Source organism: Solanum lycopersicum, chromosome 12, assembly GCF_036512215.1.
Source record: "Solanum lycopersicum chromosome 12, SLM_r2.1".
NCBI classification, from domain to species: Eukaryota; Viridiplantae; Streptophyta; class Magnoliopsida; order Solanales; family Solanaceae; genus Solanum; species Solanum lycopersicum.
The window spans coordinates 3,113,612-3,141,517 of NC_090811.1; the positions used below are offsets into that span (position 1 = coordinate 3,113,612).

Sequence of the window (27,906 nt, forward strand, 5' to 3'; positions counted from 1 at the left end):
ACGAAATGACGCTCGTCGTAACTTGAGAAATATTTTGTTCTGTCAATGTGTCAGGATTTGAAATTTATGGGTTCTTAAAACGATCTCAAGTTAACTACACAATAGTAACTGAGTTCACAATCAAACTCGTATATTATTCGCTAGCTCCGCCTTTGTGACACTGGTTATTGTAGGGACGCCAATGGCATTGAACCTGATCCTTGTCTCTCTCAAGATTTAGATGTGAATTTCACTCAGCAGTTCCTACTTGACTACGGCGAACACCAACAATTAGGGGTGGAGCTAGAGTATAGGATCAGGTTCAGCAAAACCATATAATTTTGGTTCAAACTTTGTAGTCGTCTTTAGAAAATAACTTAATTATGACTCGAAATCAAGAAATGTTCTTTTTGCACAAAAGGCAAAGGAATAAGCAAGAGCTTTCTAGGAACTTTGTTGTTCCTCCGAACAAGAGGTAGAACGCGTTGATTCCCTCATGATGCAGTGATTGGAAATATGGAACTGGTACAGTAAACTCAAATATTTGAAAGCACGAAAGTTTTCTCTAGCAGCTAGTATACCTGAACATGCTGTAGAGAAGCCCGAGAATATAATGTTTGGCCATGAAAATGAACTCGAGATGATGCTCAAACAAGTTGCTGGAGGAGAGCCAGTAGCGATCACTTTCCCTGCCTTGAACGACTGATTCTTCAAGGTTGCTGGAAGTTGGACACAATCCCCCAAGAATTTGCTGATATAACCACACTTGCTCTAATTGATATAAACATCTGTGCACAAGCTGTTGTGAAATCTGCCAAGCAAATTCAACAAGACATTGAAGACAGCTATGGAGGTTCTATTGAAGTCTATATCCGTGATGGTTCGTAAGACATCTTCCTTGATTTACTTCTTATAATTGTTTCTTGTATTTGTGCTTCCAAACTATATATTGTTAGTGCTATGCCTTGTATTAGATTCTTTTTATTTGGTTTGGAAAGAATTAATATATCCAACAGTCTCGATGTGCACAAGTAGCTACTTGAACTTGTATAAAGTTGAACAAGTAGACATACGCATCCTATGTAGTGTCCTACGTGGCAATTTGCGTCCTACGTGTATTAAGCCACGTAAGACATACATTGGTGCTAATTGAGGCCAAGTTAAAGGGCCATCCTTAATTTTGGCAAGTGTAACATTTTCATTTCTCCTCTTCTGTTGCTAGCTTTTTTGATGATGATGATGACGATGACGATGAAGAAGAAGATGAGGATGATGATGATGAACAGGACAATGTTAAGGGTTAATTACTAAAACATATTTTTTGTGTGACTATATAGTTTACTTTTACTGTTCTTGTATTAATTTTTCCATATTAATTGTTCAAAATGTCTATTATATTACTTATTTTTTTTTTTAAGGAAATGAGATCTCTTGCTCACTTACAATTTGAATAGAATAATATACGTTTTTCAGATCTCTTATGTGTAAAAATGATGGGGTAGGTAACGGCTTTTTTCCGCAGCAATAGTGCTTTGTTGTGTGAATAACCAGACAACTATTGTGCTGATTTGATGGACAATGCAGAAAATAAAACAACAAATGAATGAAAGTCTACATTCTTCTAACTTCCCCCTAATTTTGCTCTGCTTACTATTAAAGAAAATCAATGTTGGAGACAAACTAAATAGAAGATGTTGAAAATGGAAAAAGTTAAAGCCATTCTCTTTGATTCTTTTTGTTTGTTGTACTTGTAGTTGTCTCGATAAAGAAAAAAAAAAGACGCGTGAAACTAGCATCACCACTTTAGTTGTTTTCACATAAAATGAGACGGAGGGAATACAAGAAAGAAGAATTATCATGCTTCACATGGGATTTCATTTGTAAATTTTATTTTGACTATTGAAATTATTAAGTGTGAAACTAACTTCTTGTGGACCTAGTTGGAAATGTGATGGAAGTTTGAATTTTTTGCTTTTTGTGAATTGAGAAATTACACAAATAGTGACAATTCATACTGAGAGATATTGTGCCTTCTTCTTTGTGCAGAAATTAAGAGGTATGTCTTATGCTGCTATTACATGTCTAATGAGAACCATACATCAATCAATGCAACTTACTGGACGCGATTTGCATCCGTTCTATGAAAAGCTCGAATCTTTAAGAGGGATTCTGGAGAAATCCTGCTATATAACAGGTGATCTTGATGCACTAACAAGCTTAGAAGCTGAAATCGCGGAACTAGCATACAGTGCAGAAGATATGGTTGACTCAGAATCAAGAAATGACAGAAACCTGATTTCACGAAAAATAGCTCCTTGGATACTTTATTTTTCCTTGAAACGAGCAGTGGGACGTATCGATTCAATGATGAACAAGTGGATGGAGATGCAGAACATGTACACAGAAAGAAGAAGTCTAAAAGCAAAAAAATTGACTTTTGCTAGTACATCTCAATATGACTTAAGAGTTTAAGAATGTAATGGTTGGCCATGAAAATGCATTGCAGGATGATGCTGGATCAACTTGATAGCAGAGAGAGGGAACTAGAAGTAGTCTCGATTGTCAGTATGGGAGGCATTGGGAAGACAACTTTGTCTACAAAACTTTACAGCGATCAACGCATTATGTCTCGTTTTGACATTCGTGCAAAAGCTATTGTTTCGCAAGAGTATTGTGTGAGAAATGTACTCTTAAGCCTTCTTTCTAGGAAAAGTGATGAACCTGATGACCAACTAGCAGATTAACTGCAAAAAATCTTAAAACCAAGAGATACTTGGTAGTCATTGATGACATATGGACTACTGGAGCTTGGGATGATATACAACTATGTTTTCCAGACTGTGATAATGGAAGTCGAATACTCTTGACTACTCGGAATGTGAAAGTGGCTGAATATGCTAGCTCAGGTAAGCCTCCTAATCACATGCGCCTCATGAATCTTGACGAAAGTTGGAGTTTATTGTATGAAAAGGTTTTTGTGATAGATTGTTTTCGTCCTGAATTTGAAAAAATTGGGAAAGAAATTGCTTCAAAATGAGGAGGTTTGCCTCTAGCAATTGTTGTGATCGCTGGACTTCTCTCCAAAATCGGTAAAACATTGGATGAATGACAAAGTGTTTCTGAGAATGTAAGTTCATTGGTAAGCACAGATGTTGAATCCCAATGCATGGAGGTGTTGGCATTGAGTTTCCATCATTTGCCTTGTCACCTAAACCATGCTTTCTATATTTTGCAATTTTCTCGAAGGATAACCTGATTTATGCAGATAAACTTGTGGAGTTATGCGTTGTAGAGGGCTTTTTGAAGGTAGAAGAGATGAAAAGCACAGAAGAGGTGGCGGAAAAATGTCTAAAAGAACTTGCTGATAGATGTTTAATCTCCACGGTTTTATATACGTGTTGATGGAAGAATCATGAGTTGTATAATGCACGATATGATTCATGAACTCTGCTTGAGGAAAGCTCAAAAAATAAATGTTACCGGAGGAAAGATTGATCAAAATCTATGTCCGCAGTCCATGCAGTATTCCTGCAAGAGTCGAGGTGGGATCATTATCAAAAATGAGGAAGAATTGTTTAGCTGTAGTAATAGTGAGGCTCATTCTGTTATGTTTGGTACATTCAGATGCTTCGTGCCAGAGTTAACTTTCAAGCTAGTAAGAGTACTAAATCTTGCTTCATTTCGATGTGCATATTTTCCCAGTGAAATACTTTGTTTAATTCACTTGAGATACCTAGCTTTGTGTCTTAATCCCATAATAGAATGCTCTTTATATCCCGAAGTAGAGTTCGATTTATCACAACTAGACATACCTCCATCGATATCTAGCCTATGTTATCTGCAAACTTTTATACTACACCTTCCACCTCATTGTCGGACCAATTCTATCCTTTCAAATTACCATCGTCTATTTTAATGCTTCCGCAGCTGAGATCTTTCTATTGTCCCTGGAATTACTTGCAAAATCCCTAACCTAGACAGAATGGTCCGGCTTTGAAAAATTTGAAATTTCTCTCTGGATGGAATCCTCGGTATTGTACTCCATCTTTCTTTAGTCTATTTCCCAACTTAATGAAGTTGCACTTAGGTGGCGTCTGAGAAGACTTTCATACTTGCAGGGAGCTGTATGATTTTCGCTACTTAGATCAGCCCGAGGAATTGGTTTTCATTTTCATTCTTACTCCTATAAATAGTAATGAATATTGGTCTCTGAACAGCAATACAGCGGCAGCTGATGTTCCTCCTTTTCTTCTACCTCCTCCGGATGCTTTTCCACAAAACATTAAGAGTTTAACTCTTAAAGGACATTTAATCATGCCATGGAAGGATTTGAGCGTTGTTGGTAAATTGCCCAAACTCGAGTACCTTCAAGTAATAGATCATTCCTTCAGCGGCAAGGAGTGGGAAGTAGCTGATGAAGGTTTTCCTCATTTGAAGTTTTTGCTACTGTGTAGTACAAATATTGAGTACTGGAGAGCCAGTAGTGATCAGTTTCCGTGCCTTGAACAACTATTTCTTGATGATTGCTCTGAGTTAGACTCAATCCCTCAAGAATTTGCAGATATAACAACACTTGCTCTAATTGATATAACCTGTGGTTTTCAATCTCTCGAGTATTCAGCCAGGCAAATTCAACAGGACAATGAAGACAACTATGGAGATTCTATTAAGGTCTATACTCGCGGGACTTGGTTAGACATCTTAATCCTTAAGATCTAAGGCTAATGCTTGTTTGCTGTACATACATATTATAGCAACTTAGATAGTAGGATAATTATGTTCTCTTGTTTCCTTAATTATGAGAAATCTAATATATCTTCTTTTTTTTCAGGAGATTTTATACGTTCACAACATAAAAAGAGTCGATTATCGCGAGTTAAGATTACAAATTTGCTGTTTCAAAAACTCCCACTGTTAGGTCTGGTTGTTGGAGTTTGTAAGCAAACAGACAAATAGAAGTTAGTGAAGCCAAATGTGTGAGTGCAAATGGCCTGTAAGTTGATTGTATATGATCTTCAGTATAGCCGTTTGTCAGAGTTTTGTAAATACTCCAGATTGTTGATTTTACATTGTCATAATATATAAATAGACACTTAAACTTGGTCAGTTGGCAAGTAAACATTTGATCTTTAATTTGAGTATGCACGTCTAGAAACCTCAACTTGTTTCTACTATGTCAGTTGAACACTCCATTTTACAGAATAATCATCTACACACCAATACTTATGTGTCATGTCAGCATTTGATCATGTCCTTGAGATGCAAATAGGGACGAGTTGGAGCGTCTATTTGTAGACTAAGTTAAGGTGTCTAGATATGAACTGTTAGAGTTTTGAGTGCTATTGCAGAAGGCAAGAAGTAATATTTATGTGTCACGTCAACATGAGGTGTCCATGAGACACAATAGGGATGAGTTGGAGTGTTTAGTTGTCAGTTGAGATCAAGTCAAGGTTTCAGTTAGAGTGTTTGGTAAATTGCCTAAACTCGAGTCCCTTAAACTATCATAGAATGTCTACGAAGGAGATGAGTAGGAAGTAGTCGAAGAAGGATTTCCTCACTTGAAGTTGTTGCAGCTGAACATGAAGACGGTATTGGAGAGCCACGAGTGACTACTTCCCTTGCCTTGAACAACTATTTCTTGTACATTGCTGGTGTTTAGGCTCAATCCCTCATGATTTTGCAGAAATCACTACCATTCAGATAAATTATGTTAAAAACTGTGCACAATCATATCGATAACCACTTGCAAGTCTATCTTTTTCCATCGAATATCCAAATGTTACAATAGAGACGACAATTACCAATCACATGTCCAAGCTTATAATCAAGACCAAACAAAAAATTGCGATATACAATAGTTAGTATGTTTGAATGGATCTTGACCATATATACTATACTATAACACTAACAAGTTTCTTCATTTTGTTTCACTTTTCTTCTCCTTTTCAGGTTATGCACACAACAATGAATTCTGAGAGAAGTAAAATCTCAAATTCCAGAGAGACAAGGACCGGGTTCGATTCCATATTCTTGTCCACTAGCATTCTTACAATAAGCTTTAACTTGTTTTCCTGGTGTTGCTGGTGTTAGTTGTATAAGCTGCATTGTTATATCTGTACATGGCACAGACATGCTGCAGTTTAAATTTATCGCGACATCCGTGATCGACGTTCCGTATATGTTCTGGTAAACAACATTGCTGATTTGCACTCCAGTTCCCTATCATGAAAATGTTAATGATACAGTTGATTCATCAACAGAACAGAAAGATACTTACTGCTACATGATACGTGTCATACATTTATTGATTTGGTGTAAACATAAGTAAGTTTTTATCTATGTTACTCAGACTCTTCAAAATGTTGTTGCATCCGTATCGGATCCTCTAAAACTGCACTATATTTGGAGGATCCGACACGGATTTTGCCTAAGGGAAAAGATGTCTGAGTAACTGTGATTTTGGAAAATGTACTAGTTGTGTCTGAAACAGTATTGATAATGTATTTCCGTCAGCATTTCTGAAGAGTTGAATACGGAATTCAAGCTGTGTTTACCGTTTCCTTGCAAGCCCCTCGAACATCACAGTAATGCTGGTCAATTATGATGGGGTTCTTCACAGAGTTGAATTGAAGATTCTCAAACGTGACATCTCGGACAAAGCCTCTGCCAACCTATTCACATCATGACATTAGTAAGAAGTTAATAGCCAGAGGCGGATGGAGCATATATACAGTCAACTGAATCCAGCATTATCGACAGGTAATATAGATACATAGTGAAATGATCATGTTTGATGTTTCAAAAGTATTGTTCTGCTGTTGAGTTCAATTATTTCATACGCTAAGTCTGATTTATATACCTGCCATGTCTTGATACGAGCTCCGTTAGTAGTTCCATAGAAGAAAACATTGTTCACATGAATGTTCGATACTTGAGCAGAATGACCTCCTTTTCCTAAGCTTCCAATACTGAATACAAGCAGAGTAAAAATATTTCATTAGTGTTAAGAAGTTAAAACATACTACTCCCTCTGTCCCAGTTTATGTGGCACAGTGCATATTTCGAGAGTTATGTTGCTAAGACTCTTCAAAAATGCTGATGGATGTGTATTAGATCCTCCACGAATAGTGCATTTTGGAGGATTCAACACAGGTGTGGCAACAATTTGGAGAGTCTGAGCAACGTAGCGCAATAATGGATTCTACTCCTATTTTAACTTACTAAGATCACTCATCTGTCCGTCCTTAGCCAAAGGTCTCTAGTTCGAGCCCAGAATATAGAACTAACGGGTAAAGAGTTCTCAACACCCCCCCCCCCCCACCACCACACACACACACAAAGTTAACCTACCAGCACGAATCTAAATTAGTCTGGCCAGTGGATTGCGGATACAGGATAAAGTAAAGACAACCTTATACCATGACCTGGTCCACATTGAATGTTGTATATTTGGACATTAGAAGAATAATCTCCAATTGAAATGCAATCATCTCCTGTAAATCACAAAGCTAAATCAAGTCAAAAACATGACAAAATTAAAGTATAACACAAGAAAAATAAAAAAAAAATTGATAAGTGAAGATTACCACTACTAATTTTAGAATTTGTAATGGCCACATTTTGAGAAGCTTGAATGTGAATTCCATCAGTATTTGGACTATTTCCTGGAGATTGAATCATTACATTGTTGACATTGAAACCATTGCATCTCTCTATAAGTATATGAGTTTGCGCGCTGTTTGCAAAGTACATGTTACTGATCGAACTCTGACTGCAAAAAATGAACTTCAACGCCTGTGGAACAAGCGTAGAAACAAGGATTCATATAGCAGACTCCAACTTGTTTGGGACTGAAACGTAGTTGTTGCAATAAGAAGTGAAAAAATTTAAGTTAACTTGTTACTCGTTAACAATTTTCTTTACCTTCTCTTTAAATTCTTTCATAGCCATGTTACTCGGACTCTAACAAACAATGTTGTCGCGATCTTGTCAGATCTTTACATTATTTTGGAAGATTTTGGAAGATCAGACATGCACTTGGTAACATTTTTGAAACGTCTGAGCAACATAGGTTTTTGGTATGACAGAAGTCATTTAGAACGCAAAACATTCTTTGATGTGCTAATATATATCATTATTTATCTTTATATCGGAAAATATTTTTCACTCAGCAACCAAACACCGAAAAACATTTTTCATGTAAAATCGACTTATTGTCAAGAAGTACTTACAGTTGGAGCTAATTTTGTGCATCCATCCTGAAAAGTTGGAAAAAAAAATAATCAATCCATGTCAAAGACCATATAATAGAACTAATATTCGTTTATGTACTGGTGCACACAAGCTGATCCAGACACTACAATTATCGAGAAAGAAAGTTAGTGCATCTATGACATACCAGTTCAGGGTGGTATCTACATGATTGATCCCACCATTTTTTGCCTTGACCATCAATGGTTCCTGAGCCACCAACAACTAGACCGCTAACATTTCTGAAAGCTAGCCATTGACTCGAGTCTTGCCCGGTCCATACACTTGGTGAGCTCGGTGAAACAAGACTACCGGACACCTACAAGAGCCACGAAAATTCACATAGTTCACTTGGGCAAACATTTTTCAAATACGATTTAACTTATATACACTGACTAGTTTGTTGTAGTGAGTTGTCTATTTTAAGTAATCTGGTTATTTTTAACCGTCAGTGTATAGAAATTAAACTGTTAGGAATATTAAAGAGTGGTTTATGTTTGTTTTTTTTTCATACCACAAAATAGATGTTCTGTGAATTGCAGGGGCCTATGAGTGTCATAGGGCTAAGTAAAAATATCATATTTGGAGGAATAATCACTTGAGGATATCCAGCTGAGGATGAACATGCATCATTCCATGTATTAAGTAATGCCTGGAAAAAAAAAATTAATTCCTTAATTTCTAGAGCAAAAAAAATAAAATATATTTGATATTTAGTGGAAAATGAAGGAATACAAACAAGAAGAATTGATCGAAGGTCTTGGATTCAAGGTCTGTGTATGAAAAAAGATAATCATTGTAGGGAGAAGTTTCGCCCTTAGATAGGCCGGGGCCTCAATGCCGTTAGTGAACATTAGAACTAGGGGTGATTCATGCAAATCCAGATTAGTCAGGATCCAATGGAGCTATTGCATACTAACTGGGGAACAACCAAGAGTGTTATAATTTCCCCTTTAATAGACATTATAGATCATGTTCATGAATTAACGAAAATATGCAAATATTTTATTTGCCTTTTCCATTCCATGGGTTATGGCAATAGCTCGGACTAGTCGGGGCCCACAACCGAGAGTGTTTTCCATTTTGTAGACCTTATGCAACACGAATTTAGATTAGTGGGGGCCACAATATAGGTATCATGAGCACTTTCTCTTTCAATAAGTCTTATATATCCGGTGTGAATCTAGATTAGTGGGGGCCACAATATAGGTACCAGACACTTGGTGCAACACAGGGGCGGACCCACCCTACATCATGGGGTGTCGACCGACCTACTTGGTTGAATTTCTTCCTCAGGCGATGCTCAAGTTTGAGTCCCAGTAAGGCCGAATTTTTTTTTATTATTTTTGAGACATTTTCAGGAAAAAAAATTAATATTATAGGGATTCGAACCTTCAACCTCTTATTTATCGTCAAATTAGGTAAAATAAACTAATTACACTAGAATATTTAGTACTTAGGATTATATCCATTGAGACTATTATGAATACACTTCAAAATATGAAAACTCATTGAGGAAAATTTAGTAGTTTACTTGACTTACGTTTTAAATCATTTTTATTTATATAATGATATTATATCAATTATTTACTATTTATTAATTTTCAAACATCGATACCGCTCACTAAATATTCTGTGTACGCCACTGGTGGGACACCAACCAGGAACACTTCCTCTTTTAATAAGCCTTATGCGATGTGAATCTGGATCAATCGGGACAAATAAAGGAAGGAACAAATATATAACAGTTAACTTACTTGAGAATCATCAGTTATGCCATCAGCAGCAGCTCCATAATCCAGGACATTAAAACTTCCTGGATATCCATATATACTTGCACTATATATTCTTGAATTTGACAAGCCAATTAAAATGAACAAGAAAACCAAATTTTTCTACAAACAAACAAAAAAAAAAGATTATTATTGTTATTTTGATTCTAAATGGTTATTTAATAAACGAGAGGGTAAGACAGTTCAGTGCACTAAGCTTCCACCATGTGTCAGGTCCAAAGAAGGGCCAGAACGCAAAGACTTATTGAACACAACCTTATCCTGCATTTCTGCAAGAGGCGTTTATATTGTTTTCACAGCTTAACCCAGTGACCTCTTAGTCACGTGACAATAATTTTACCAGTAATGCTGAACATAAAATCGAATAAATAGGATGATAAATGAGCTTCAAGAATTCTTACCATAGTATATGAAGAGATAGAGGAACACATTGGAAATTGTTAATTATCTGTGCCATATCCAAAAATAATTATAACATTAGTTCTTGAAAAAAAGAAAAAAAAAAGAAGTTGCATTTCTCAAAATAAAAATAAAAATTGTAGTAATGAGTATAATCTTGGAAAAAGGTATTGATTCTTTAGACGTATTATGTGAAAATAAACACTAATAATAATAAAAATGGAATTAGTAATGATCTTTTTACAGCTAAATAACAATATCTGTCAGATTATCGAAAATTTTTATTAGTGTTTTGAAGATACATATACACAACTTACAATGGCAAATGTGCTAAGATATGATCTTAGAATGAATATTTTTTTAAAAAAATTTTATAAATGGGAATTTTGCCATTGTGGGAAAAGATTGAAAACAAAGCAACATAACAAGTTGACAATTTTTATAACAATTTAAGATAAGAATATATGTCAGAAATGGAGTACAAATTAAGTTTGATTTTTAGTTAAAATTTGCCATTCTAAGAATGCAAAGCCAACACTTTATTTATAAGTTGAAGAAAAAAAATGGAAAATTTAATGAGGATTATAATACTCATCCAAAAAATGTACAAATTTCATACGTCTAAATTATAAATTTTGTCATAAGTTAAAACGATCTAAAATAGTTTATAATGTAATGTTGACTATCTATTAAACTTAACTAGTAATTTCAAAGTAATTAAATTAGAAAGAGGTGCAAAAAAGCACAATCATTTCATTTTATTTTTTTAAAAATGTATTTATTTTTATTAATGCATTATTATATACTATGGAGGGTTGTGATTGGACATTGAGGAGGTAAATAAAAATTTTTGTTTAATTTTTAAATGGCTTAGACTTGTATGGTGAGCAATTGTTCCTTCAAAGGTTTAAAAATGTTTTCCTACTAATATTATTTTATTAAACTCCTTTAATCCCCTTTTAAGTTTTGTCATTTTTAATCAATCTTTTCATCAATGAAATTGATTGATTTAAATCTAGCACAAACAAAAAAAATTAAATGATTCTCATCTTTTTTAGTACTGATAAATAAAGTTACTTAATATCGTTTGTGTAATCAGAAATGAAAAGTATTTTATAAAATTAATCGATATACTTATAAATAAGTTAGTTAGAACACTACGATTCATTAAAAAAAAACTGTCAAATTTTAATATTATTAATATTAATACTCATATAGTCACTTTTCTTTATGGATTTGTCTCCACGTGGCTGGTCTTTAAATTGATATTTATTTTGGGCTGGGCCCATTAAGGTATAATGTGGATTCATGGGCTTTGCATTATTGGATTATGGGCTAACACCAATGTGGGCCGAGTTTTTTATATTTGTTGGATCTTGGGCCATATAAGTTTGGCCCAAGTGCATAATTAACAACTTTTGGACCTTACTAAAGTTGCAAACTAATAAGTTTATAAATTAAATTTGACTACTTCAATTAAAAAAAATAAATTAAAAAATCACGTATAAAAATTGTAATTTTATCTAAAGTTTGATATATTGTTTGTAGAAGGAAATTTTCAGAAATATGGCTTGTCTAAATCGAACTTTGAATAAATTATATATGTATATATATATTAGAAATTGAAATTAATTTTTCTGAATTTTAAACTCTCTATCTTTATTTCTGTCAATTTTACCAAGCTTCTCTAGTATCATTTACTAATTTAAAATTCAATTTTCATAGTTGAAATTCAAAGTCGACTTTCTTTAACGTGCAACAAACACATCAATTTTGATTTATAAGTTTGGATGATGTTATAATTTACTCCATCAAATCTTATATCATTTTTTGATAAATTCTAATTCAAACATTATACTTCAATTAACTTATAATAATTTCGACTCTATTGTACATTAACTAGGAATAAGAAAAAACAAATCAGTAAATTATTTTTTAAAAACTAATTATAAAACAGTAAAAATGAATGTATTTTAGTTATTAATTTTTTATATATAGATGTTTTATTTTACTTATTTTCAAACTCAATACACATTGCAAAAAGAGCCAAATGTATCCACATGATTTTCTTTTTAGATTGGAAGATATTATTATTATAATAGCAAATTCTGTAATTTAAATATTTTTAAAGTGATAAAATGTAAATAATTAATTATATATATCATACATTATTATTATAGCAATTTAGCAACATTAATAAAATATAAATTATTAAAATCTATTATATTTAGTGAAATATTTTACTGTCACATTAAATCCTCTTCTTCTTCAACAGTGTTCAAAGTTCAAATCACACTTCTAAAAGTTTCACTTCAATTCAAGATCCAATCTTTTTTCTCAAATTTCTTCAAAAAAAAAGTGAGTTTTCCATGGCAAATTCATGGAGAAGAAACCAACAAATCAAGATCTTCACCCCCAAGAATCTCCTTCTCTTTTTCTTCACTTCTCTTCTCCTCCTTATTTTCCTCTATCTCACATCACAAACCCAACCCCACAATCCAAAACCCCTCAAATCTATTAAAAATCCAATCTTTAATCTCCCCATAAAGCCATTTGATTGTTACAATTCACCTCAAGCTTACCCTGTTATAGCTAGTGTAGTTGAAGGTGTGAAATACCCTTTTCTTTTTTCACTTTCAGATTTTGGGAATTTGCCTGAAAAACCTCATAAGAATATTCAGAGGGTACTTAAAGGAAAACCCTTTAGAAAGCCTGATATATCTGTGACTCTGCAAGAATTGTTGGAAAAGATGAAGGGTAAAAATGGGATTTTTTTGGATGTTGGAGCTAATGTAGGAATGGCTACTTTTGCTGCTGCTGTAATGGGGTTTAAAGTTTTGGCCTTTGAACCTGTTTTTGAGAATTTGCAGAAAATTTGTGAAGGTATTTACTTTAATAGAGTTGGAGAGTTGGTTGAGGTTTATGAAGCAGCTGTCTCTGATCATAATGGGAATATTACCTTTCACAAGGTAGTTTTCAATTCAATTTGGTGTATATAAGTATTTCGAGTTCATATTATTGATCTTGTAGTTACTTGTCCTTCGTTTTCTATTACTATCTGTTGTTTCTTGTATTGTATTGTGTCGTTTTGTTTTAGTTTTCGTTCTGTTACTATTGCTATTTTTGTTATTATATGTTGTTTCTTGTACTTCCGTTACTTTTTTTCTTGGACTGTTTTTTGCTTGTCTTTGGTTTTTTTTTGATAGTATAACTAGTTTGCTAAATAGAATTTGTGTATATCAGACATATCATAGTTAAAGAACTGACCTTTATGCGATAACAATCATCGATTAACTGGACTGAATTGATTAAGTTATATGAAATCATGAGTAGTTTTTTCGTTGTTTGTATTGTTCTTTATCATTTTAGAGCTATGCGAAATTAAATTTTGAATGATGCTGTTTTTCTTGGTTTTTGTTTAGCAGTTATGTTTCTAGCTTGGTTATTTATGCGAAATATTTGATAATATTACTAATTTGCTAAATAGCAATCCTGTAACTTGGATATAATGTAGCTAGGTTTTGACCTTTACCATTAACATTCCTCAATTTACTTGTCCGCACTTGTATTTTCCTTTCTATTTTGGAGTTATGTGAGAGATGAAAATTCAAATGACACGATTTTGAATGAGATAAATAAATGACACTCTCATTCAATGACTTTGAAAAGGGAAGTTCAAAAAAATCAAGAGATAACGGCTTGTGTTCAGATTTATTTATTATGTTATTTGTTATTTTGTTGGCTACCCGCTAAATTTCTTCTGTACATGTATTGTTTCTAGTTGGTTGGTAGACTTGACAATAGTGCAGTATCTGCCACCGGTGCCAAGTTGGCTTTTAAGTCAAATGAAGAGATTGAAGTTCAAGTAAAAACTATTCCTCTTGATGAGGTTATCCAAGAAACGGAGCGTGTACTACTGATAAAGATAGATGTTCAAGGTTGGGAGTATCATGTACTTAAGGGAGCATCAAAGTTATTGTCAAGGAAGAAAGGTGAAGCACCTTACCTGATCTACGAGGAAGATGAGCGATTGTTGCAAGCCAGCAATAGCAGTGCTAAGGAAATCCGGGAGTTTCTACAGAGTGTGGGTTACAACCATTGCACTCAACATGGTACAGATGCACACTGCACAAAAACAGATTGAGAAGGTTATCATCTACAAATAATCTTCTGCTACAACTCTGGAAGGAGCATCAATTCTTAAAAATTTTAAAATATTTGCTATACACCGATTTAAACAATCAACTATCATGTTTTTTTGGGTGCTATAAGCTTAGAATGATTGGTATAGAACAAAACCTGATGCGACAGTTGTTCAAAGTCGAGCTCTACTTTTTTCAGTTCGTATGAATTGGAAGGCTGACTGATACCATGTTGAGGGGATTATGACAATGCTAACTTTGTTGATAGGTTTGTGGTTGGGTGATTCAGAGATGAAAAGAGAAGGTAGGAAAATTTGATTTGTCTGTTTGATAACTTTTTAGACAGTGGCAGGATGTTTTCTCCCACTTCTTGCTTTCTGGTTACCCCATATGTAATGTGTGCACAGGCTATTTATAATAATTTTTTTTTGTAGAGGTTGTTGCTTTGATCTGTGTTGTTCTCTTGGTTTCCATTGGTGAACTTGTTGATCATTAAGTACACGTAATATACTCCCTCCGTTCCATTTTACTTGTCCATTTTACCAGAGTTTCATTACTTTTTATTCTCGTACTACCTTTAGTATTAAATAATTACATAAAGTAGTACTAGTAGTCAAATATAGAGTTTGAAAGCATCATTAACGAGGTTAGTTTAGTATAGTAAATCTCTAATTAAAGCTTTCTTATGGGGGTCAAATAATATGAAACGGATGGAGTAATTCCGTTAATGACTTCAATTTCGTGTATGGATGATGTCATGGTTTCATGGAGCTTTCCTCCTAACAACTATCTCCTTTTCTGTTTTCAGACTTCTTTGAAACTGTGTGAATGATGCTCCATAAGTATGCAGGTCAAATTACATTAATGATCCTGAGAAAAAGTTGATTAGTTGGTGTTTCAAGATAAACTTTCATTAATAGCATCTTTTCTACTTTTACTTGTTTGTTTAATGAGGTCAAATTTGTTGTTAGGTGAAGCCTCTTAAACTCTTAATTGCTTTTCTCCATCTGCTTTGTGACATTAATTCACCTTTACTTCTCTATTATGAGTGGCTACTGTGTCACGTGGAACTATCAGTTACATTTGATGTTGCTTGTATTCTCCAATCTTGCCGTACCCGTGTTGGATTCTCTGCAAATGTATTGTTTTTAAAGGATCCAACGTGCACCCAATGACATTTTTGAAGAGTCTGAGCAACATAGGCTACGTTCAGTCTGTAAAAGAGGAAGAAAGACAGTGTGATTGAGACTTCTACACGGAGCCTGTACATTATTATTTTTTGAGAACCATGATGTCCAAGCCTACTTGCTCGAATTTCGATGAATTCCGCAGGCTCCCACCAACACAAATACCAGGTAACTCTATCTACCAAGCTAAAGAGTCTTTACATTTTCGTAAGTTACTAGCTCATTAGTTGGATAGAGCACAGACAGAAAATACAGCATTGTAAGGAACTCAAGGATGCGTGTTAGAAGGTAAGAACAAAGATTCTGTCCTCATTATTAAGAACAGACATGTTTGTCCAGGGAATGGATTCGTGCAGCACTTGGTTATCTGAAGCCACGAACAAAATTGACAAGTTTCAAGGTAAAACTCGTGGTTGAAACAATTTGAGGTAAGCTATAAAACTCAATACTAACAGTTGATCGTTTCCCAGAATCTTGCAATGCAGTTGTTCAAGTGCTATTAAGTGCCTGAACCACTGGTGTAAGTTAACACCGTAAGCACGTACTATCAGGGATAGATTTTTTAGTCGTTAGAGAGGTAATGTGCTCAAAAAAGTCGATCATGGCCTCTGTATCATAAGTCTGTACATCTTTGGGTGCTGAATTTGAAACCTCATGATCTCAGGTCAAGGCTTCATTGTCATCGACATTCCCCTTTCCCCTCAGTGGTAGTAGCCTCGTCCTCTTGACTTTGATATGTCACGAAAACTACAACAGATGTTGGATCACTTTTTGCTTATAAAGGACTAATACATCTCATATGTATGAAAAAGGAAGTAATCTGTTAGCAGAATCTTGAAGCTGTTTAGTTCAGCCCTGTGTGTGTAACCTGCAGAATCTTCAATTTGTCTACAATAATGTCTCAACATTGAACTCTTGCTACTTTCTCCTAGCCATTTCCACTTACAGCTAAAACCTTTAACGCGGTGTCTAGATTAGCTTGCACACTCCAACTTATTCACCAGGTACCTTCTAACTCCCATCAGCACAGATACCGAGTAATTATCCACTCAATAGGCAGATTAGCATGTCAAAAGAGATGTAAACTTAGTTGATCAAGAGGATATTAACTCTATATGCAACTCCAATGAGACCTTAGAATCTCATATTTCAGTTCATCTCCAGAAGTAGCTAACTTGCGACACGTGATATGTAGGTTAGACGTACGTCAACAGAACTCTGCCATGAACTAAAAAAAAAGGGTCTAATATTGAAAATGATTGAATGGTGGATATAATAATCATCCATCGAGTTTCAAATCGTGTGTTAACTGACTTTATGAGATTTCTCGATTATCGAGGGTAGATAAATAAACAAACAGAACATGAAAGAGAATGTACATTGATAAATTACATCTAAGTGAATTACCTTTTTTTTTTTACAATGTCTTGGAAAAATGTTTGCCTTGTGATTTTGACCATGAAAATTACTTGTTCCAAAATTTCATTGCTTCACCATAGCTGAATACAATTACTTTTTTTTTTCTTCATGTTTTATTTGTAAATATCAGTCAAAATACATTAATGAGATTCACTAGAAACTGTCTTTTTGAGTTCTCACTTGTGACTCAAATAAGACAACCTTCAAGTTCCAAGAAGTACTTTTAGATGCATGCAAAAGTTAGTGGGAAAAAGTGCACTTTTATTGATGACAAACGCTCATCGTTTCGTACAATAACAAATTCAATTCAGTATAATTTTATAAGTTGAAATTTTTTTTAAAAAAGTCAAGTATACCTGAAGAGATTATACTTGACTAACACTAAAAAACTGTAAGACCTGTTTTACTTGTGTTATCTTAAGACTAGTTAAAATAGATGAATCAATAAAGGGTTCGAATCGTTTGATCATGAACAAGTTATTTCAAAATTAATTATTTTGGGATAACTTATCTCATTACTACAGTATAAAATTTAGATGTGTATCTAATATTTTGAGATGATAGGTTCGTTACTACTAAAAGGAGGGTCGAAGATAGAAATTTGATCGATTTCATGTTTAAGTTTTTATCACTAAAAATAATTGAAGATTTAAATTATAGGTTCAGAATTATTTTTACCTATCCAAACTACATAAAGAGTAGAAGGAAAATAAAACGAGATAAATAAAATATTCAAATTTCTAACCTCGTGAGGTGTTCCCAATCATAATTGCACGTTATGATACTTCAACTATTGGTTCACATATTTATATTTAAATATTTTTTAAAAATATAACACTACTATACATGATTTCACCTGGACCCGTAACCCCCTCCTGAATGCGCTTTTGGTATAAATGGCTGGATAAATTATTCTAAACACGACAATCAAACAAGACACCAAAATTTTATCTCAAGACTATTTATTTTTATCTCGCTCACCAAACAGACTCTGTATGTTTAGCACGAAGGAAATTATAATCTTATAAATTAAGTTGATCTTTTTCTTAATTTTTAGTATTTAATAGAGTATTATACTTAATCTGAAAAAAACATATATATTTATGTTTCTTGTGAAAATTATATAACTCAGTTGAACCCAAAAAATGTTGCATCTGCCTCTTGGCTGACCTTTCCCATTGAAGAGGTTGCATCCTTATTTATTACTTATAATATAATATTTCTTTTTATTATATTAATTTATCATATTTATTTATTTTATTATTTCTTTTCATTATATTAATCTCTTTTCATAAATATTAAATAAAGATGAACGTAAAATAAATATTTTCTTATTTCAAATTATTTATCGTATTTTCGCGGTTTTTAAAAATATTAATTAAGAAGAGTTTTGACTATCTTAGCCTTACTTGTGTCTTTAGATACAACTGTCCTGGTGAAAATAAATACTCTTTTCATCTTAAATTAATGACGGTTTATTTTACATATATATATTTTTTTTTTAAAATATTATTCTTATTAAGAAAGATTTTGACAATCTTAAGATAAAAAGAAAAATATACATAGCCATAATAGTATATTTTTTCAAAATAGCTAAACAATTTATAATAATAATTTTTAAAAATTACGATAAATAATTTAAGCCACGAAAAAAATTATTAATATATCTTAATCTTCTAAAATGACAACCTATTTCCTTTAAACCACTTGTCACATTTTTTTAATTTGCCCTCTCTCCTTGAAAAAAAAAGCATTTATTTTGGCTATCACACATTTTATTAATTTATTATCTTTAAACATTTAAAAAGTTAATCTCTTTTAAATAAACATTTCTCATTTTAATCTCTCTTCAATAAATAACAGATGTTCTAGTAATCACAATGCTTTTTAAGAATAATTATTATCAAGAGCAAAATATAAAAAAAATTGTACTCAATTATACTCAGAGGACGATTTATCAGGTACATGTTCGATATGAAATATTTTGAAATAACTATTTTCATTAAGTCGTAAGCATGATAACTAAAATGAAGGACGGACGATTTATCAAATATATGTTCGATATGAAATATTTTGAAATAACTATTTTCACTAAGTCGTAAGCATGATAACTAAAATGAACGACGGAGCTAGATATTTTATACAACTAGGATAAAGGTTATATCAGTCATTTCCATTTAGATATTTAGAACAAGGTGAAACCAAAAAAATGAATGAGCCTTATCTAGTAACCTGAGGTTACATGTTTTTGTTAAAACCAACACAATTTTGGCAAATTTTCTCTGATTAAATTCAAAAAAAAATAAGTGAAATTCAACTGTTTTAATGGCAAATTCTCTGTGTTTCACCCCTATAGCTTCATTGAACTCTTTCAATAAACCAGGTACATATATGTATGTATAGTGTATTTCTTTTTGTTCTTGAGCTTATTTTTATGCCTTTTTTGGTTTATGGGGGTTTGTGTTTTTAGTCAATTACTTGATGTTTAGGCCTTTTTTATGGTTTCTTGGTTCAATTTTGTTTGTGGGTCTGCAAACATTATATGTTTGATATTAAAGATTCAATTTTTTTTTCTACTAACATGGATAAGCACCCTGTTGTACTTAATTGAAGGTTTTGGTTCGAGCTTGGGGTATGAAGTAACTCTTGTTAGGGAACTCTTTTATACCCAATTTGGGACTTTGCAGTATGAATCCAGTAGTCGTGCTTCAATGTGAATACCGAAAGACTTAGTGAGAACCAATAAAAAAGATTCAATTTTTAAAACAAATTTGAGAATTGAGAACCTTTTCAGAAACAACTAATTAGCTTCATTTATATATTTTCCAAGTTCTATTTTTTCTGTACTTTTGCTTAGTGGAAACTATGTTTTATTGTCAATTCTTGATGTCTATGGCTTTTCATGTTTTCTTGGTTGAGTTTTGTTTGTGGGTCTGCAACTATATTTTGAACATAATGTGTTTGGTATTAAAAATTCAATTTTTTTACCAACAAGGGGTGCCATGGAGTGGTAAGAGTTCTTTCATACTTAGAGGTTTTGAGGCCTCTCGGGTTCGAGCGCGAGGTGTGGAGTCATCTTTGTTAGGGAGCATTTTATTTTCAAAGTGGGACTTCCCGATGCGAATTAGGATTTAGTCGGGCCAAACAGTGGTACATGACACCGGATGTGAACAACAATATACTCGGTGTTGTTCCACAAAGTGGGGGATGGGAACAAAAAAAGATTCGATATTTTTAATTTGAAAACTTTTTTAGAAACAACGAAATTCATTTCTTAACGGAAAACTCTCTTATGTTTCACACCTCTAGCTTCCTTTAATGCTGTCAATAAACCAGCTATAATTCCAGTTTCTATTTATTCTTGTACTCTTTTCCGCATTTTTGCTTAACGGGTCGTTATATATTTTGTCAATTACTTGTTGCATAGGCCTTTTTCATGCTTTCTTGGGTCATTTTTTGTTTGTGAGTCTGCAACTCTGTGTAAAATGTAAACGTGTTTGGTATTAAAGATCCAATCCTTTTCAGAACCTTTTATGTAGTTGTGATTTTATATACTTGTCAGGTTTAATTAATCGAAATGGGAATTGCGCTGGAAGAAAGATTCAATTGATCAAAGATGTAACCTTCAACTCCAAGAGTAACTTAAGAGTCGTAGAAGTGAAGGTAATATTGGACTTCCATGCATAGATATTAGTGCAAAATAACAATTAAATGTGCTCAATCAATAAGCAATGGCTACATCCAAGTAAAGATTTACGGAAATCTGACATAATATGTGGTAGCATCTGCATCAATCATCATATTCAATTCATCACTCTATTTTATGTAAAACGGGATCAAGCAGCATAATTTCATTCGCAACAAGGATCTCTATGCCGTTTCTAATTTGTTATAAATCAAATAGGGAAGTTCGTAAAGATGAAAATCCTAAGCTTAATACTACCTGTTATCACAAGGGCTTACTTGAGTTCTATAGAAACTTCAGTTTGCTCCAGAAATTTCATTTCACCTCTTTTATGATCTGACTGTACCATATTTTCTTCTATTTCGTTGAGTTGGCTGTATTTTTCCAGAGATTGACACTATACTCTTTTTTTTAGGCCGCTGACAGTGATAAAGAAACAAAAGTAAAGAGCATAGTCTGTCAAAAGTGTGATGGAAATGGTAAGTGATTGATGCATATTTGGTGGATTTTGAATTCTCACTCGTCTTTTATGACAAGGTTCAATGGACTTCTCTCGACAGACACGCTCATATATTTGTGAAAACCAAGTGACTAATAAAGTATTTCTTCATATTGTAATTGTGGCTTTGTTCATGCTCATTGCATTGTAGCAATGGAAATGATATTCAATGATCAGTTAGCATGTAACTGTTGCAAACAGGTTCAATGAATTCTCATGAGGGGAGCGGTATATTCCGGAGATTAATTTTTGACTAGATCTTAGTGAGACAACTGTTACATGTTAATCAACATAGTGTTTCTTTTGCTTGGATTTCTTTACTTAAAATGATTATATGCATCAAGTAGTAGTAGTTTTCCTTTTGATGTAGACCGCTTAATCGGAGTACACATCTTTTACAAACTTATCTCAAAAATTATTCATCAAAGTTATGTGAAAATTACGGTGTGTCTGAGTGAAAAGTGTCTAGTTCCAATACTTCTGCTAATGCTGCAGTCTTACTGGTTCTTCACCATGGTGTTACATGCTTATATTTGCTATTACAGTTCTTTTTCTTGCTTATACTCGTTATAATACCAAATTTCCGACTCATCAGAAGTAGATATCCATTCATAATGCTTACATAGACCTGAAATAATCCAATTTCAACTTGGATTTAGTTCACAATGTTCTGTTTCTTATACACTGTATCGCTCTCAGGTGCAGTGGCGTGCTCACAATGTAAAGGCGCTGGGGTTAACTCCGTCGATCATTTCAACGGACGGTTTAAAGCCGGTGGACTATGTTGGCTGTGCAGGTACTTGTACTATCACTTGTGCCTTTTGGTTTCATATTGGTATTCAGTTCCTAAGTAAGTTAACAAAATTGCTGCAATGCCATGTTTTCATGTTTGCACTTGTTTTAATGCAGAGGTAAGAAAGATATATTGTGTGGTGATTGCAATGGTGCTGGATTTCTTGGTGGATTTATGAGTACGTTCGATGAGTAGACTTCAGATGCACTGGTCTCGAGTAGACTCGGAGGCAGGTAGAGGCAGGTTCAGAGGCAGATCCGGAATTTAAACTTGATGAGTTCAGTTTCTATAATTCTCCGTATTGAAGTCATTGTACTTGTGAAATTATGATTTCATAATTTGATATTTGTTCAAACTTTACCTTCCCTGTCACATATATTTATTCATGATTCGTGTAAAAAGTACTGAGTTCAGTTGAACCTGTAGCCATTGACGCCGAGAAAAGCACAAGGGCTTCATTTTGAGAACAAGCACATGTAAAGACTATTTGTATAACCAAATATGCACCTAAAAATGTCATATCAGCCATGGATGAGAGTTAAAGCAAGAAACATCCTCCCAACGTTCTAATTTGTCAACAACATACTCGATGTAATTTCACGAGTAGAGTATATTGTCACTTTTTTAAGAAGAAATGTACACTCAACAATGGAGAGAGTGACACCTGTACACTTCCACCGGCGTAGGATGTCCTGCCGGAGAGCAACTCCGATATCCGGCTGTATCTCTCTCCGGTGCTCATTCTCCACCACCGGCGAACAACTTTTGAAAGCAATAGAAACCATTAGTAATGAAACTTTTGGAAGAAGTGAAAGGTTTTTAGAAAGGGTATTATATGTCAACTGGATACACCATGTTTACTCTGAGTTCACGTAGTTTCTTATTCTTCAATGTGTATTATCTTATGTAACCTTATACACGTTACGTTGTTTGACTGAACTTGTTATCCTTGCGTCCATCACTTGTGAGGTAACACTGGGTATGTTATTGTACCTTTTGTGTTTCTTTCGACATTAGCTAAGGAATTCAATAGCAGAAGGATTGAAGTCGAAGGCTTATTTCATCATAGTTGATACTGTTTAAACTTTAAATTTTCCATTACATTACTATGTTTTAGCATTATTATGTGGCTTTCAAGGAGATGTAATTTTCTCTAACTGTTTTTTTTTTAGTCGAGATTCTATCGAAACAATCTCTGTAACTTTGAGTTAAGGGTAAAGTCTGTGTACGCTCTACATGGGGCTATACTGGTTTATGTTGTTTCAGTTAAAATATTACATTTTGTTCTTGCTAAATGAGCCATGTACTATGGAGTAAATACATGTATTCCTTTGTTAAACGTTCAGTGAAAATTTTAAAGTAATTTTACATATACTACTAGTTTTTGGGAACGTGCGTTACACGTTTTTGTCAAAACATAATATATAAATTTTTGTAATATTCTATATTTGGTTTCTAATTTCTTGATTGACACACTTCCCTAGGTGGAATTATTGGAGTTATCACCTCTCTCTATAAAGTCAACTCTTGTTATCCCATATCTCTATAAAGTCAACTGTTTTGTTTTTACATCTTTATATAAACTTAGTAGGTAATTTTTATTGCAGACAACATTTCAACTTTTCGTCATTACAGGTATGCCATATCTCCAATCTATTTTCTCGCAAATTCAGAATTTGAAGTTTATCGTACATAATCTTAAGTTAATATACAACAATGTTTAACTTGGTTGATTGGTAAATTTTTTGTTATTGAGTCGCGAGTCTATTGGAAACAACCTCTCTATTTCACTTCTGAGATAAAGGTAAGATCTGTATACACTCTACCTTACTCAGATTTCACTCCTGTGGGACTACACTGCATATGTTGTTTCGTGAACTTGTAGGTTGTACTCTAGATCCGCTCTTGCTATTTGATTGAACTTGAAAAAATAGAAGAAAAAAATGAACTTTTGTAGCTGTGTATAATCCTCTTCTGAGGTAGTGATACCAATCCACTTTGTTACTAACCTATGTTGCTCGGATCTTTCAAAAATATAGTTGGTGCAGCACTAATTTTTTTTAGGATCTACGTACCCTTTATTCTCCTTAGACCTCACTTTGTAGGATTACACCGTGTATATTATTGTTGTTGTTCTTTTCACAACTTCACAAATCGTGTTATGTTAACACTATTGTCCTCCTATAAACTTGCAGCTTTTAAGTCCAATGGCCTATGCAAGTATAGCATCTCTTATAAGAACAATGGAACTGCTGTTGACGTCCGATTCGCCAATGTTATCCCTTACTTTTGACCTCAGAGAAGAAATCATAGAGCTGCATAAAAAAGTCAGTTCTATAGAAGCATTTCTCAAGAACTCTGAGAAACAAATCCATAATCATATGGCAATGACAGAGCTGGAAGCGCGGATAAAAGGATTTGCTAATGTCGCGGAAGACAAAATTGAATTTGGACTAAGAGAAGCAATGATAACAGAAGATGAAATGCAGAGAGGAAAAGCACATGAGGAACTTCGTGAGAGCTTGCAACGAGTAGCAAAGGACATTGACTGTGTTCAAAAAGAGTCGAAAAAGATTCAACATCATAAAGGTAACCAAGCATCGACGTTGTCCTTGTTACGAGATACAAGTAGCTCGGAAATGTTACCTAATCTGGATGTTTCGAACAATATGGTGGGACGTGATAAGGAAAAGGAAAGGATGCTTGAAGAACTCAGAGGAGGCTCTAAAGATGAACTAAAAGTCATCCCAATTGTTGGGATGGGTGGCATTGGTAAGACAACTTTAGCAAAACAAGTCTTCAACCATCCTTCGATTCAGTCTCGTTTTGATGTTCGTGCTTGGGCTACTATATGTAAAGAATACAATGTGAAAGAAATTCTTCTAAGTCTTCTTCAATCGATTATCAATATCGATGACAAAGTCTACAGCAGAGATGAGGCAGAGCTAGCAGACCTACTACAGAAAAAATTGAAATGTAGGAGGTATCTTATTGTCATAGACGACATATGGTGCTATAAAGCATGGGATGACACAAGACAATGTTTTCCAATTGATAATAATGGAAGTCGAATATTGTTGACTACCCGTCATACTGAGGTAGCTATTTATGCTAGCTCAAGTAATCTTCATTTGAAGATGAATCTCATGAACGCAGATGAGAGTTGGAACCTTTTAAAGAGCAAGGCGTTTGCAAATGAAAGCTTCACACCTGAACTAGAGACCATAGGGGAGAAAATTGCAAGCAAATGTCAAGGGTTACCACTAACGATTGTCGTGGTTGCTGGTCTTCTCTCCAAATCAAAGAGAACAAAAGAAGAATGGGAGAATGTTGCTGAGAATATTAAGTCATTTGTAACGAAAGATCCTAATGAACAATGTCTACGCGTGCTCGGATTGAGTTACAACTACTTGCCTAATGAATTAAAAGCATGCCTTCTGTATTTTGGAATATTTCCGGAAGACAGTGAAATTTCAGTGAAGAGATTGGTGAGATTATGGATTGCGGAGGGGTTCTTGAAGCTGGAGGGTGACTTTGAAGAAGAGGCTAAAAACCGTTTGCAGGATCTCGTGGATAGATGTCTAGTTTTAGTTAGCCAAAGAAGTGCAGATGGAAGAAATGTCAAGACATGTAGGATTCATGATCTGGTCCATGAGTTATGCTTGAGAGAAGCACAAAGCCAAAACTTTTTGTTTATCAGAAATGATAAAACAGAATACGTTCCTCAAGTGGGATATCGATGGATTAGCATACAAGAAAGGCAACAAACTGGTGTTGTTCAGAATGAGCATGGTTATAGGTCCCTTGCACATAAACATTGCTTCTGGTTGATTAGGACGCCTACCGATGATGATAATAGTCCCTTGAGAAGAATTCGATCGATTTTCCTGTTTGCTGCACCTTCTCTCATTAATAACTCAAATTTAGAGCTTGGTCATTTGAATTTAATCAGAGTCTTGGACTTGAATTCAATGAACTTCTCAAGTTTTCCCCTGCAGATACTTGGTCTCTTTTTGTTGAGGTATCTATCCTTTTCGACTCGTAACTCTTTTGGCATACCTCGAGGACTTCGCAAATTGTTGAATCTACAAACATTCATCGTTCGAGGGCCAGTTAGCTCATTTATAAAGTTCCCGGAACTAATCTGGGAAACAACAGAACTAAGGCACCTGAAACTCAGGAACTTTTATTTGCCAGATCCTCCAAGTTCATCCATTGATGGAGAGAGGAACTTGTTTTGGTCGAACATACAGTCCGTTTCGGGCTTGATCCCTTATTGCTGCACTAAGAATATCCTTTCAAGGTTTCAAAACATTAAGAAATTATGCATTCGGGGGCACGTTTATGACTATAGAGTGCACGAAGAAGATATGGACCTCCGTCATCTTGTTGATCTGCATCATCTAGAAACATTGAGTATTAAAGTTGATCGTTATCAGGTAAGTCACTGGAGTTCAAGATTCCATAAGTTGCCTGTTTACGTACCAAGTGCAATACATTTTCCAACAAAGTTGAAGAAGTTAAAACTGGTTGGAACTCGTCTATCATGGGAGGAGTTGAACATCGTAGGCCAATGGCCTAATCTTGAGGTGTTGAAGCTGAAACCAAATGCTTGTCGTGGCCTAAAATGGCATCCAATTGAAGGAGGATTTCCGCGATTGAAGTTTTTGCTAATTGAAGGTACAAATCTGACACGTTGGAAAGCCACAAATGATCATTTCCCTGCTCTTGAGCATCTAGTGATCAAACATTGCTTTCATTTGGTGAAGATCCCCATTGAATTCGCAGATATTTACTCACTACAGCTAATCGAGTTACAGAACTGTAAAGCAAAACTCATGGCTTCTACTGTGCGTATTCAAGAAGAGCAAGAATACCTAGGAAGCAAACCTGTGGATGTTCGTTCTTACAACGATCTAGGTTAGTACAATAATTGCCTTTGAAACTTTAAATAATCTTGAAGTTTATATATTAAAAAGTTCGATGGTCAAAAGCACACCTAAAATATATCCCCATTTTTCAAGTTTCATACCTGAACACACATCTTAACTATCTGTTGTTCCCTTTTCCTATCTGAAACATCCCCATCATTCAAGTAGGAAACGGGAGCAATCGATAGTTGATGATAGTTCAGGTAGGAAACTCACACCCCTCATGGTTCAGATATGATTTTTGAAAAACCGGATACTTAAAGTGTGTTTTTGACCCTTCCGTCTATACTAAACATGATCAAAAAATCGATTCAACTTTGCGTGTATCAAACATATAGTTGACCCTTTATGTTCTTTTTGCTACAGCTGAATGTGAACTAAATGGAAGTGATTCTGATTCAGACTGATGTTAGCTAAGGAATGAAGACTGAGTTAGCTAAGGATTGAAGACTCTTAGACTTTTAATTTGTTTATCTTACTCTGTTATTATTGGAGTTTATCATTTATATTACTAAAGTTTTAGTAATCTCTAGCCTCAAGGATCTGGTTCAATTATACACCTCAAAATGAAATAGCAATTATAAATTCAACAAAGATTAGGGTTAGTTACTCATACAATAAATCATGATATAAGAAGAAAATGCCCTAAACATCTATTTAAAGCTATGCAAAATATATTGCCAAAAACACTCCTTCATGTCGAGTTACGTATACATGGTTAGGCATAATATATAAATATGTCCTTTGACTTGGTTTCATTTTACATTTATGCCGTCCAATTTTGGGTGTGTACAAACAGACATTTAAACTTATACAAAGTTGAAGGGAA

General features: G+C 34.1%; 4 protein-coding genes and 1 pseudogene across 5 annotated transcripts; 4 read left to right on the forward strand and 1 right to left on the reverse strand.

Moving 5' to 3' along the window:
* The first annotated feature begins 1,912 nt into the window (after nt 1–1,912).
* On the forward strand, nt 1,913–4,961 carry LOC101268844 (putative late blight resistance protein homolog R1A-10; annotated as a pseudogene).
* Nucleotides 4,962–5,711: 750 nt separating this feature from the next.
* LOC101243865 (polygalacturonase QRT2) lies at nt 5,712–10,766 on the reverse strand. Its single transcript, XM_004252024.5, has 11 exons — nt 10,739–10,766; nt 10,424–10,470; nt 9,987–10,124; nt 8,744–8,881; nt 8,378–8,548; nt 8,211–8,237; nt 7,566–7,773; nt 7,391–7,472; nt 6,839–6,947; nt 6,534–6,650; nt 5,712–6,198 (listed from the first exon to the last, which is right to left on the reverse strand). Exons 2-11 carry the CDS (start codon nt 10,451–10,453, stop codon nt 5,968–5,970), a joined length of 1,251 nt encoding a protein of 416 aa, XP_004252072.1. The 5' UTR covers nt 10,454–10,470; nt 10,739–10,766; the 3' UTR covers nt 5,712–5,967.
* Nucleotides 10,767–12,548: 1,782 nt separating this feature from the next.
* LOC101256947 (uncharacterized) lies at nt 12,549–14,996 on the forward strand. Its single transcript, XM_004251667.4, has 2 exons — nt 12,549–13,390; nt 14,203–14,996. Exons 1-2 carry the CDS (start codon nt 12,791–12,793, stop codon nt 14,563–14,565), a joined length of 963 nt encoding a protein of 320 aa, XP_004251715.1. The 5' UTR covers nt 12,549–12,790; the 3' UTR covers nt 14,566–14,996.
* Nucleotides 14,997–19,334: 4,338 nt separating this feature from the next.
* LOC101257241 (protein BUNDLE SHEATH DEFECTIVE 2, chloroplastic) lies at nt 19,335–22,506 on the forward strand. The gene is made up of 5 exons (XM_004251668.5): nt 19,335–19,552; nt 20,732–20,832; nt 21,270–21,333; nt 22,053–22,149; nt 22,263–22,506. Exons 1-5 carry the CDS (start codon nt 19,495–19,497, stop codon nt 22,339–22,341), a joined length of 399 nt encoding a protein of 132 aa, XP_004251716.1. The 5' UTR covers nt 19,335–19,494; the 3' UTR covers nt 22,342–22,506.
* A 1,105-nt stretch (nt 22,507–23,611) lies between these two features.
* LOC101244161 (putative late blight resistance protein homolog R1B-16) lies at nt 23,612–27,603 on the forward strand. 2 transcript variants are annotated; one of them, XM_019211305.3, is made up of 3 exons: nt 23,612–23,781; nt 24,342–27,066; nt 27,444–27,603. In XM_019211305.3, the coding sequence occupies exons 2-3, from the start codon at nt 24,354–24,356 to the stop codon at nt 27,482–27,484; spliced, it is 2,754 nt and encodes a 917-aa protein (XP_019066850.1). In that variant the 5' UTR covers nt 23,612–23,781; nt 24,342–24,353; the 3' UTR covers nt 27,485–27,603. The 2 variants fall into 2 exon arrangements, with proteins under 2 accessions (XP_019066850.1, XP_019066849.1); XM_019211304.3 differs by lacking the exon at nt 23,612–23,781 and having other exon boundaries at nt 24,211–27,066.
* Nucleotides 27,604–27,906: the final 303 nt, after the last annotated feature.